Source organism: Carettochelys insculpta, chromosome 19 (assembly GCF_033958435.1).
Source record: "Carettochelys insculpta isolate YL-2023 chromosome 19, ASM3395843v1, whole genome shotgun sequence".
In the NCBI taxonomy this organism is placed as follows: Eukaryota; Metazoa; Chordata; order Testudines; family Carettochelyidae; genus Carettochelys; species Carettochelys insculpta.
In genome coordinates, this window is record NC_134155.1 from 2,715,883 (window position 1) to 2,728,364 (window position 12,482).

General features: G+C 63.1%; 1 protein-coding gene across 1 annotated transcript in view; it reads left to right on the forward strand.

The window, feature by feature from the left end:
- Positions 1 to 12,482, forward strand: part of SEZ6 (seizure related 6 homolog) — a 49,965-nt gene that overhangs the window by 8,854 nt on the left and 28,629 nt on the right. The window contains exons 3-4 of the mRNA XM_075014112.1: positions 1,064 to 1,882; positions 2,596 to 2,726. Coding sequence (XP_074870213.1) covers positions 1,064 to 1,882; positions 2,596 to 2,726 — 950 coding nt within the window. The remainder of the gene's footprint in view (positions 1 to 1,063; positions 1,883 to 2,595; positions 2,727 to 12,482) is intronic.

The following is a 12,482-nucleotide window of genomic DNA, read 5'->3' on the forward strand; positions in this document are numbered from 1 at the left end:
CCCAGCCTGGCCCAGGACACTGGGTGAGCTCTGCCCAGCTGCACTCTGACAGCAGAGCCAGGAGGGGACCTGCTGGGAGCTGTGCTGAGCCCCACAGTGCCCCACACCCCGCAGTGGTGCCAGGGGCTCTCTGGGACTCCCCGGCACAGCCCTGAGCCCTGACACCGGCATCCTCCAGACCCCAGCTGTCGCAGTAGGGCAGGTGGCTGCCTGGGGCAGCCGGGCTGGGGTCCTGAGCTGCGTCGTGGCCTGGAGAAAGGAGGGCCCCCACCTGACCAGCCATGAGCACCCGTGGGCAGGCAGCTGCCCAGAACTGCATCCACCTGGGTCCTGCTCATGCCCGAGGCAGGCTCCCACCATTCCGGGCCTGGCCAGCTGCCCAGGCCAGTCCCCCACTGGTTCTGTGGGGGCTGCCAGCCAGCAGAGCTTCCAGGAGGCGGCTGACTTTATCGGGGATGTGCGGTGGCTGAGCGGAGCAGGAGCCGGGCGCCCTGGGCTGGGCAGAGCCCTCGGCAGCCCTGCCACGTGGCCGAGGGACGCTGCCGGGGTGTTGTCCAGGGGTGGGTGTCCCCAGGCCCCGCACCCATTGCAGGCAGGCTGACAGCCGGGAGGGAGAGCAGGCACGCTGTCCCGCCGAGGAGCTGGGGCCTTCTGTGCTGCCCGTCCCCTGGGGCTGGGTGCAGTGCGGAGGCGGGTGGGCTGAAGCTGGGCCTGCGGCAGGAGCAGGGCCCTTGGGACGGGCGCTGTGCAGACCCCCCCGGAAGGCGAGCACCGCGCTGGCGTGCGGCGGGGCGCCGTGGCTGGCAGCAGGTCCTGCGGGAATTGGCAGCGCTGTGGGAGCATCCCCCGGCTGTCATGGAGGGCTCAGGGCGCCGCCTTGGGGCCGCCAGCATGCAGGGTCTCCTGGCTGCTGGGTGGGCTGGGCTGTGACCTGCCACTGCTGAGCCGCTCGGCAGAGGTGGGCAGGGCACGTGGCCGGGGTTATAGAGCCAGGCCTCCCCCACCGCTGGCTCTGGTCCCCTTTGGCTGCCCGGGTCCTCAGCAGCCTCTCTCCTCCTCCCAGGCTTCGCCCCGCAGGAGCCGAATGCGGTGGAGTGGAAGGCGGCAGGGGGCTCGGAGGCCGAAGGGGACCGGACAGTGCCCTCATCGCCCCCCACTCCGGATGAGCTGGAGGGCGAGGCCCACTTCGTCACCACGGCCCCCCCGCTGCCGCTGCTCAACCATCACCCCCTGCTGGAGGAGGCCCTGGAGGAGGCCCTGGCCAAGAAGGACTATCTGAAGCAGGTGCCCTTCCTCACGTGGGGCCTGGGGGGTCCAGGCCCAGTCCTGCCTGACGTGCTGGGGCAGGGCACCCAGACGCCCCCGGCCGACCTGCCAAACCAACATGACCTCGCAGTGTTTTCTGAGCAGGACGGCTCCCCCACGCTGCCAGCCACGGCCCCCGTCACCACAGCCAGCACCACAGCCCTGGTGGGAGATAAGGCCGAGGCCAGGGACACGGAGGGGACCCCAGAAATGGTCAAGCCAGCGGTCCCGGCGGAGCTGCTAACCACGGCTGCAGGTCGCATGGCGCCCTGGGCAGAGCCCCGGCCAGAGACCAGCTCCGCCGCTGCCCTCTCGGAGCCTCCCATCACCCCCGTGCCTGCCATCTCCCATCCCACCCTGCCCAGCCTGGCTCAACCCACCGCTGCCACCATGACCAGCAACCCTCCTGCCCCCACCGCCCAGCTGGTTTCGCTGCAGGCACCCAGCTTGGCGCTGCCGCAGGCCAAGAGGCCCTGGACGGGAGCTACCACCTCAGCCACCGTTTCCGGGGATGACGAGGAGACTACGACGACCACCACCATCACCACGACCACCGTCACCGTGGTGCAGGTGCCAGGTGAGGCCAGGTCCATTCCAGGGGGTTAAGGGGAGCAGGCACAGGGCCTTTGCGGAGGGCCGGATCTGCCGTGGTGTAAGGCTGCAGGCACCGGGCCAGCCGTGCAGGGCAGTTGAGAAGTGTTAGTGCCACAGGGGAAGCGGCAGAGGGGAGCCGCGCACAACTCCTCCCCTCGTGGCAGGGAGATGGTCAGGGGCTGCAGGAGGGGTGGGGATGTCTCTGGTGCCTCGGCTGGGAGCTGTCTTACATTGGGGACCAGGCTGAGAACCTCCCCCAGGCCAAGCCGGTGAGTGCCCGAGAGCTGCAGCACAGTGGCCGTCTGGTACGGCCCGGCTGTCAGGAGCGTCCCGCCGTGCTCTGCAAGCCATGCTCAGCCCCGGGGGCCTGGCCCGGCCCGGCAGCAGCACGTGGCCCCACTGGGGAGGGGGCAGACCTGCAGATGGGCCCGGCAGCAAAGCAGCTCGAGCCGAGACCTGTGCCCAGGCTGGGTTAATGCGCCTGCCTTGGGCCCGGCGTAGTCGCGCCCACGGCCCAGCGCTGCAGTGTGGATGTGAGACAGGTGTGATGGCGCAGCCGGGGGCTCACCCTGGGCACACTCACCCGAAGGAGATGGGGCTGGACACAGGCTGCCCAGGCCGGGGGGAGGAGGGCAGCACAGGCACCATTGCGAGAGTGGTCACCTGCTGGGTGCCCGGGTTCCCTCTTGTGCCCAGCTCCGTGTAACTGGAACCTCACCGGCCCTGAGGGCTCCCTGGAGTCTCCAGAGCCGGCCAGCTCGCCCTACGACAGCCTGGACTGCACCTACACCATCTCCGGCTACCCCGGCTACGGCGTGGAGATCAAGGTCGGTACCATCGGCGTCCCCAGCCAGGGCGAGCCCTGCAGCCCGCGTGGCCAAGGCTGGGGCGTGGGAGGGGCTTTGGGACGGTGTGCATCTCTGCGCGGGAGCGCGGTCACAGCACAGGGCCAGCAAGCGGTGAAAACGTCACCCCCCTGCCCCTGGCTTTCAGCCCTCCTGCTCCTTGCACTGGGGACTTGACCCTCACCCCCGCCTGTGCTGAGCACCCTGCACCTCTCCTCCCCTGCACAAGAGGGCGCTAGTGGCACGGGGGCGGGAATCGGTCAATATGCAAATCCCTATGCGCAAGGCATGCTGGGCCTCTCCCTCTCTGGGTGGTGAGGAGCATCTCTGGTGGTGGGGTTGGGAGGCGGGCGGCAGAGCTGGGTTGGAGGAGCAGGGCAGGCCCTGTTGCAGCTGCAGGCATGAGTAGCATTCGCACCACTGTGAGAGGGTCACCCTGAGCTGCGTGGGTGGGGTGGATTTTCACTCTGGGAGCTGTGGGGCAGGGAAGTTATTTTGGTTGGTACTGTTGTCTGGCATGGCTTTCAGCTGGCCTCTGTGAGGGTACATGAGCAGGTAAGCAAGGGGGTGCTGGCTGGCAGGCTGGCACCTGGGCAGATGCTGGCCCTGGCGCGGGCTACCCTAGCCTTGGCTGTTCAGCTGCAGGGGAATGGTGAGAGCTGGCCATGGCCTGGTGGTGCTGGGCTTTTCCTCCCTGTTATGTGCAGGCAACTGGGAAGAGCCCCTAGGGCATGCTGGGATGCAATTCTGGGGGCTGCTGGGGGAATGGAGTTGCTCCTGGTGAGCGAACCCAACCGTGGGGCTGCGTTGCTGCTCCGCCGAAAGGGCAGCCGCTGTGCTGCAGAATGTCAAATCAATGCCCGTGGTATTTGGCGACATTTGAACAACGCGCCCCAGCCCCCTGCCAGGTCCCTCCTGGGGCCTAATTAGACCAGCCCAGCTTCCAAACTCCACAGTAATGAATAAATAACCCGGCCACCTGGCCCTGCAGCACAGGTTCCAACCGTTGCACCAGGCTGCCCATGCTGCGAGGCAGGCCGGCAGTGCACCGGCAGGAGAACAATGCAGGCTCAGCTCACCTGGGGAGGCAGAGCAGTGGTGCACGGGCAGGAGAACAATGCAGGCTCGGCTCGCCCAGGGTGGGCAGAAGGGCCAGAGTCGTGTTCCAGCTCCAGGCCTGTCTCTGGTTTCACCTCCCCCAGAGCCAGGCGGAGGGGGGGGCCCAGGGTCACGCAGCACCCTGAGACTGGGGATTAGCAGGAGGGGGAGTTATGGCAGGTGAGGCCAGTGCTGTGCCGGGGCTGGCTGCCGAGCAGGGATGCCGGCACCAGGGAGCCAAGAGAGGTGTTTCGCGATGCCCCATTGTTGTCCCACATGGGGCAGTGCCACAGCATGCCGAGGAGCTGGGCATGAAGCCAGCCTGTAGGCAGCTGCACCCCACGCCCCGGCAGGCGCCTCACCCGGGGTGAGAACGTGCACCCCAGCTCTGCTCTTCGTTCCTGTGCAGTGGTGCTTAATTAGCTTTGTTAATATCCAATCACCTCTAATGAGACAAGGCAACGGCTTGGGCTGTCTCAGGATAAGAGATAAGCCTGTCACAGCAGAAGGCTGCCAGGAGACAAGCCCAGGGAGGTGGGGATGGGCACTAGGGTACGTGTACGCAAGGCTGCAGGCCAGCCCCCTGTTCAGGGCCTCAGGGCTTTCCCTGGCTGCGGAGTGGGCTGAAACGACCCCCCCCCCACGGGGCCATTCCCACCAGAGCCAGGGGTGTAATGTTCTGCAGTGGCGCATTAAAATACCAGCTGCTGCCAGGCAACCTCAGGGTTAAAGCTTCCCAGGATTCCCAGCAAGCTGGGAGCCCAAGTTCCCACCCTGTGGGCAGGCAGCCTCACGCTCACGCTCACCTCCAGCTGCGAGCGAATGAGCAGCTGGGACTTGGGGCACCTTGGTTCCGTTCCTAGCACTAGGGACATGGGCTGAGTCTCTGTGAGGGAGGCATGAGGGGACTGTGACCCCCCCGGGGCAGAGGACATGAGGGCAGAGCCCCTGACCATGGCGTGGGCACAGGCGACGGGCCCTGTGCTCTCGCTGCAGGCTGCGGCGGCAGCAGAGGTAGAGCCCAGGGTGCAGGCAGAGCAGAGCAGTTCCCAGCAGTGGTAGAGCCCAGGGTGCAGGTGGAGCAGAGCAGTTCCCGACAGTGGTAGAGCCCAGGGTGCAGGTGGAGCAGAGCAGTTCCCAGCAGTGGTAGAGCCCAGGGTGCAGGCAGAGTGGAGCAGTTCCCGGCAGTGGTAGAGCCCAGGGTGCAGGGAGAGCAGAGCAGTTCCCGGCAGTGGTAGAGCCCAGGGTGCAGGCGGAGCGGAGCAGTTCCCGGCAGTGGTAGAGCCCAGGGTGCAGGGAGAGCGGAGCAGTTCCCGGCAGTGGTAGAGCCCAGGGTGCAGGCGGAGCGGAGCAGTTCCCGGCAGTGGTAGAGCCCAGGGTGCAGGTGGAGCAGAGCAGTTGCCGGCAGTGGTAGAGCCCAGGGTGCAGGTGGAGCAGAGCAGTTCCCAGCAGTGGTAGAGCCCAGGGTGCAGGCGGAGCAGAGCAGTTCCCGGCAGTGGTAGAGCCCAGGGTGCAGGGAGAGCGGAGCAGTTCCCGGCAGTGGTAGAGCCCAGGGTGCAGGCGGAGCAGAGCAGTTCCCGGCAGTGGTAGAGCCCAGGGTGCAGGCGGAGCAGAGCAGTTCCCGGCAGTGGTAGAGCCCAGGGTGCAGGCGGAGCAGAGCAGTTCCCGGCAGTGGTAGAGCCCAGGGTGCAGGTGGAGCAGAGCAGTTCCCGGCAGTGGTAGAGCCCAGGGTGCAGGTGGAGCAGAGCAGTTCCCGGCAGTGGTAGAGCCCAGCATGCAGGCAGAGTGGAGCAGTTCCTGGCAGAGGTAGAGCCCAGGATGCAGGCGGAGCGGAGCAGTTCCCGGCAGAGGTAGAGCCCAGTGTACAGGCAGAGCGGAGCAGTTCCTGGCAGTGGTAGAACCCAGGGTGCAGGGAGAGCGGAGCAGTTCCTGGCAGATGTAGAGCCCAGGGTTCAGGGAGACTGGAGCAGTTCCCGGCAGTGGTAGAGCCCAGGATGCAGGTGGAGCAGAGCAGTTCCCGGCAGTGGTAGAGCCCAGGGTGCAGGTGGAGCAGAGCAGTTCCCGGCAGTGGTAGAGCCCAGGGTACAGGCAGAGTGGAGCAGTTCCCAGCAGTGGTAGAGCCCAGGGTGCAGGGAGAGTGGAGCAGTTCCCGGCAGTGGTAGAGCCCAGGGTACAGGCAGAGTGAAGCAGTTCCCAGCAGAGGTAGAGCCCAGGGTGCAGGGAGAGTGGAGCAGTTCCCAGCAGTGGTAGAGCCCAGGGTGCAGGGAGAGTGAAGCAGTTCCCAGCAGAGGTAGAGCCCAGGGTGCAGGGAGAGTGGAGCAGTTCCCGGCAGTGGTAGAGCCCAGGGTGCAGGGAGAGCAGAGCAGTTCCCGGCAGTGGTAGAGCCCAGGGTGCAGGCGGAGCGGAGCAGTTCCCGGCAGTGGTAGAGCCCAGGGTGCAGGGAGAGCGGAGCAGTTCCCGGCAGTGGTAGAGCCCAGGGTGCAGGCGGAGCGGAGCAGTTCCCGGCAGTGGTAGAGCCCAGGGTGCAGGTGGAGCAGAGCAGTTGCCGGCAGTGGTAGAGCCCAGGGTGCAGGTGGAGCAGAGCAGTTCCCGGCAGTGGTAGAGCCCAGGGTGCAGGCAGAGTGGAGCAGTTCCCGGCAGTGGTAGAGCCCAGGGTGCAGGGAGAGCGGAGCAGTTCCCGGCAGTGGTAGAGCCCAGGGTGCAGGCGGAGCAGAGCAGTTCCCGGCAGTGGTAGAGCCCAGGGTGCAGGCAGAGTGGAGCAGTTCCCGGCAGTGGTAGAGCCCAGGGTGCAGGGAGAGCGGAGCAGTTCCCGGCAGTGGTAGAGCCCAGGGTGCAGGCGGAGCAGAGCAGTTCCCGGCAGTGGTAGAGCCCAGGGTGCAGGCGGAGCAGAGCAGTTCCCGGCAGTGGTAGAGCCCAGGGTGCAGGTGGAGCAGAGCAGTTCCCGGCAGTGGTAGAGCCCAGGGTGCAGGTGGAGCAGAGCAGTTCCCGGCAGTGGTAGAGCCCAGCATGCAGGCAGAGTGGAGCAGTTCCTGGCAGAGGTAGAGCCCAGGATGCAGGCGGAGCGGAGCAGTTCCCGGCAGAGGTAGAGCCCAGTGTACAGGCAGAGCGGAGCAGTTCCTGGCAGTGGTAGAACCCAGGGTGCAGGGAGAGCGGAGCAGTTCCTGGCAGATGTAGAGCCCAGGGTTCAGGGAGACTGGAGCAGTTCCCGGCAGTGGTAGAGCCCAGGATGCAGGTGGAGCAGAGCAGTTCCCGGCAGTGGTAGAGCCCAGGGTGCAGGTGGAGCAGAGCAGTTCCCGGCAGTGGTAGAGCCCAGGGTACAGGCAGAGTGGAGCAGTTCCCAGCAGTGGTAGAGCCCAGGGTGCAGGGAGAGTGGAGCAGTTCCCGGCAGTGGTAGAGCCCAGGGTACAGGCAGAGTGAAGCAGTTCCCAGCAGAGGTAGAGCCCAGGGTGCAGGGAGAGTGGAGCAGTTCCCAGCAGTGGTAGAGCCCAGGGTGCAGGGAGAGTGAAGCAGTTCCCAGCAGAGGTAGAGCCCAGGGTGCAGGGAGAGTGGAGCAGTTCCCGGCAGTGGTAGAGCCCAGGGTGCAGGGAGAGTGAAGCAGTTCCCGGCAGAGGCAGAGCCCAGGGTGCAGGGAGAGTGGAGCAGTTCCCGGCAGTGGTAGAGCCCAGGGCGCAGGGAGAGTGGAGCAGTTCCCGGCAGAGGCAGAGCCCAGGGTTCAGGCAGAGCGGAGCAGTTCCCGGCAGAGGTGGAGCCCAGGGTGCAGGGAGAGTGGAGCAGTTCCCGGCAGTGGTAGAGCCCAGGGTACAGGCAGAGTGAAGCAGTTCCCAGCAGAGGTAGAGCCCAGGGTGCAGGGAGAGTGGAGCAGTTCCCAGCAGTGGTAGAGCCCAGGGTGCAGGGAGAGTGGAGCAGTTCCCGGCAGTGGTAGAGCCCAGGGTGCAGGGAGAGTGGAGCAGTTCCCAGCAGTGGTAGAGCCCAGGGTGCAGGGAGAGTGAAGCAGTTCCCAGCAGAGGTAGAGCCCAGGGTGCAGGGAGAGTGGAGCAGTTCCCGGCAGTGGTAGAGCCCAGGGTGCAGGGAGAGCAGAGCAGTTCCTGGCCTTCGCGAGGACCAGCTCCTGTGCTCTGCCCTGCGAAAGGAGGGTTGGTTCTGCTCAGGGACCTTGTCCAGGGCGCCAGCAGCTGGAGCGTGAGGCGCTGTCAGGGCAGAGCTTGCCATTGCCTCGCCAGGAATGGGCGCCCTGTCTGCATTTCTGGGCTGCATGGCGGAGTGGCACCTGTGAGCGCACCTGCCACGCGGCTCCAGACCCAGCTTGGGTGCACTTGAGTCAGGGCCCCGGGCAGGGCCGACTTAGGAGGGCAGCCGCTGCCTCGCTGGCTGGGGAGGACCAGGGCCCCTTGGGCGGGGAGGCACATGGCGACCCTGTGAGATTGTGCTGGCCCAGGGGCAGGTGCAACGCCCGGACTGATCCAGAGCGGGGCTGAGGCTCCCTGTGGCTCTGCCTGCGGAGGTGAGCAGCCACTGAGAGTTGCTGAGGCAACCGCTCATCCCACGCACTGTCCCTTGTGCACTGTGCCCCGGCCTGCGCCCAGCTCACATTACCCAGGGCAGCCTCCCGCCTTCCCAGCCGCCTCTGTGCCAAACGGTGCCCGGCAAGAGCCAAATCAGCGCCCAGCCTGCCCCACACCCACGTGGGCAGCCAGCAGGGCCACTGAGTCACATGGCACCTCCTTGGCGCTGCTGGGTTTGGCGAGAGCCCTGCAGCGATCTGCCAGTAACACCAGACCCAGCCTGGCTGGGGCCGCAGCGCTCTCCACAGAACCTGTGATGGAGTAGGGGATACGTGTGTGTGTAGGTGGAGGTGTGGGGCTCACAGGGGGTCGGGGGCTCCTGCTGAGGGTAACCTGGTGCCCAGGTGACACCTCTGGGCTGCAGACAAGGGAGGAGGTGGAGCCTGAGGGGTTTGAATTGGAACTGGGAGTTGGAAGCAGTGAGTCTGGGCTGAGAGAGAGAGAGACAAAGGAGGGGGCAAGGCCCCGGCTCCAGGGGCCCCTCGGGGCCTCCTTTCCCCAACATGGATTGGACTGGCTGTCTCTGCCGCCTGTACTGACTCCTCTGTACAACACTGTGTCCTGTCAGCTAATAAACCTGCTGTTCTCCCGCTGAGTGAGAGTCACTCCTGCCTGCAGACAGGGTGCAGAGCTTGGGGACCCCCTGAATCCCATGACACTGGTGTCAGGAGTGGGATGTACTGCACCCTGAGGATAGAGCATCCAGCAGTAAGTGATGGGGGCCCAGGAGGAAGAAGGGGGCCAGTGAGACCCAGGTGTGCCGACAGGCAGTGAAGTGCAGTTCCCTCAGGTGGAGGGGCCTGTGGCTGAACCCGAGGAACTGTGGTCATGGTTCTTGAGAGGGGTGTCACACCCAAGGAGGGGTTACTCCTGGGAGGCCGTTGGAACTGGTCCCAGAAGGCACAGGGGCCGAGGGCCCAACCTCCAGGAACAAGTGAGCTGCGAGGAGGCTGACACGCTGAATGAGTTCGTCCCAAGACAGGGTGCTCATGGTCCTTGAAAGTGGGTGTCACATCGAAGAAGGGGTTCCTCTGGGAGTCTGTTGGAGTCAGTCCCAGAGGGCAGAGAGGCCTACGGCCTAACCCCGTGGAGCCTGTGACCCGCAAGGAGTCTGGCACGCTGAAGGGATTCTTCCAGGCATCGTGGGGTGCAGAGGGCATCAGCCTGAGAGCCTGCAACCACACTCAGCAACTGCACTGTGAAGCAACAGCACCTGGAAACTGAATCAAGATTAAAGGAGCTGGACAAGGCAGCATGGATGTGCAGTGGCAGAGCTGAGGGTTAAGGAAACTCCTGCAGGGGTGAGCCCAGATGGGGGCAGGGAACCCTGGACTGCATGGAGCTCTGAACTGAGTGGCCTGCCACAGCTCAAGGAGGGAAGGAGCGATTCCAACCCGTCCTCTACTAGTGGCCAAAACAGACCTGCAAAGAGTTTTCCAGGCCTGGGCTGAGGAAGGTGCCTGTGTGTCTGTCCAGGAAAGCGTCTTGTCCACTGGGAATGGCAAGTTGTCTGTGAGAGAACCTGCCTCACCTTCTGGGTGTGTGTCTGAGACCAGCCAGGGGGCTGGGGCAAAGGAGAGAGTGTCTCCAATTGCCTGTCTGTGTTGAACAGCAGCAGCAGCCTGGGGAGAGAGCAGAGCCTGCGTCTGGAAAGGGTGCTGATGACGAAACTAGTCCATTGTCTGAGGAAGATTCCCCAGCCTGGGGTGGCTTGAGAGGGAACTGTGAAAGAGCATTCCAGGTGTGACTCTGAATCCAGCCATGGGGGTTGGAGCAGAGGGAATGGCTCTGGAATGGGCTGTGAAATCCCCACTAAGGACGCTGGTCCTTGGTGCAAGAAAGGGAAGTGAATCCTTTGAGCCTGGGGGGGGCTTGCGGTGGGGCCAAGATCCCAGAGCTGGATCTGAGTGCAGCTGAAGGCCAGATGGGAAGTGGGCCTACCTCTGTGTCTCTCAGGGAGGATGATGCTTTAGCTCGGTCTGATCCAGTTCGTATCATCAGGGAATCCCAGAGACCAGATGATTCTGGTGCTTGTTCTTTGCCTGATGCTGAGGTGTTACTGGGAGGGGTGAAAGGACTCTGTCTGACCAGAGTCATCCTCTAGCCAGAACACAGGAAGAGCAGACTGGCAATGGAGTTACGCTGCCTGATGAAAATAAAGAAGCTGGTAGCAGAAGGGAGGAAAGGGATCCTAACCTTTGTCCGGTGGTACTGGCTGTCTGCCTGGAAGGGGACTATGTGGGAATCGGCCTGATGGGCTAGAAATGATCCTGGGCGTAGGTGAAACCCAGGAGCTGGTTGTGGCTCAAGGGAGCAGTGCCCCTGTGGAGGCAGACAGGGGTGCGTTGTTGTTTGGGGGAGCGCTTGAGGAAGAGAATTTCCCTGAAACTTTTCCTGACCCGTCTGTGGGGACTGCAGAAAATGGGAGTGAGGTGAAGGAGAGTGAACAGGAAAGGTGCTTGTCTGTAAGTGCCAGAGCAGCCCTTTGCCTGGGGAGAAGTTTGTTTCAGCTCCTGATGGCCAGGACCTGCCTGAGTATGAAACCACTGGCTGTGCTCTGGAAGGGTCCAAAGCAGGCAGGGGAAAGGTTTCTCAGGAACTGGAGTTGGTCCAAGTAAAGTGAAAACTCTCAGGGAGTGTGAGCAGCCCTGTGACAACCAACTGAAACAGCTGCACAGTCAGTCTCTGTGGGATGCAGGAGAGGGGCCAGCAATTCCCCATCTCCAGATACTGGAAACAGTTGTATTCTGGTAACAAACTCCACTTGTGATTCCATGGGGAGGCAGAAGTTGGAGGTGGAAGGACGAAGGAGCTGTGGGCCTGGTGGGCCTGTAAGGGATAAACAGGGATTCCTTCATGTGGATTCTGCGTCTGGGACTCACAAAACAACTTTCAGAGAGCAAATTTTTTTCAGAAAGCAGTTTGGTTTGCAAATTTCCAGGCTGGCTGGGAGGGGGAAGTCATCCCAAGGATCAGCAATGGCCCAGCTCTTGTTAGAAGGGAGGGCACACCCAGAGAGATCAGATTTTCACCCAACAGGACAAGGGAGAAGATGAGAACTTGATGATTCAAAGAAAGGCCTCAGCCATTTAGCTCCAGAATGCCAGATTCTCAAGGATGTGACGCAAAGGTTGTGGAATAACACCAAACAGTGTAAATGTACAATTGCAATGGGTTTGTTCTGTTACTCACACTGACTGCTGTAACCAAGGGGTGCTGCTACCAAAAGGTGTAGAGTTGTACCATGCACTGAATGTTTGGAAAGAGCCATGTGACACGTTGACATTGATGTAGAAGCATGAATTGTATGCTGAAGGAGTCTGTAACTCTGAAATGTCACCGTTGTTCCTTGTAACTAGTCTGGCAACCTCTCACATGAGGAGGAACATTCCAAACCTATTGTGTGGCATGGAAGGGGAAACTGAGGCACACAACCATTTTGGTGGTCTGGCTAAATGCCAAGGGTGGAAGCATTTGTACCTTCATTTACTGGACGGTGACTGAATTCCAAACACTTGCTGGAGCAGCTGCGCGGGCTGGTGGTGAGACAGGACAGGGCCCAGACCAGAGAGGAACTGTTTGATCTGCTGGTGGTGGAGCAGCTGTATGGGCTCTGCCTGCCCGACTTGAGAACGTGGCTGATGGACCAGGGGCTGAAGCAGGGAGACCGACCAACCCGAGGGAACCAACGGGACTTGCCCGGCTGCATCACATGAAAGGGGCCAATACCAAGCTCCTGAGTTGGAGCCTCCCCCAGTAGGATTATGACGTGGAGGTAGTGCACATCAAGGGGAGCACGGAGGGTACAGCCAATGCCCAATCACGAGGGGAGGGCCCTGAACTTCCCCAGGTCACTGGCTGAGTGACCCCGCTCAGTTCGGTCTGGAAGAAGGGAGAGATGTGATGGAGTGGGGGATACGTGTGTATGTGAGTGGCTCACAGAGGGTGTGGGGCTCCTGCTGGGAGTAACCTGGCGACCAGGTGACCCCTCTGGGCTGCAGACAAAGGAGGAGGTGGAGCCTGAGGGGTTTGAATTGGAACTGGGAGTTGGAAGCAGTTAGTCTGGGCTGGGATAGAG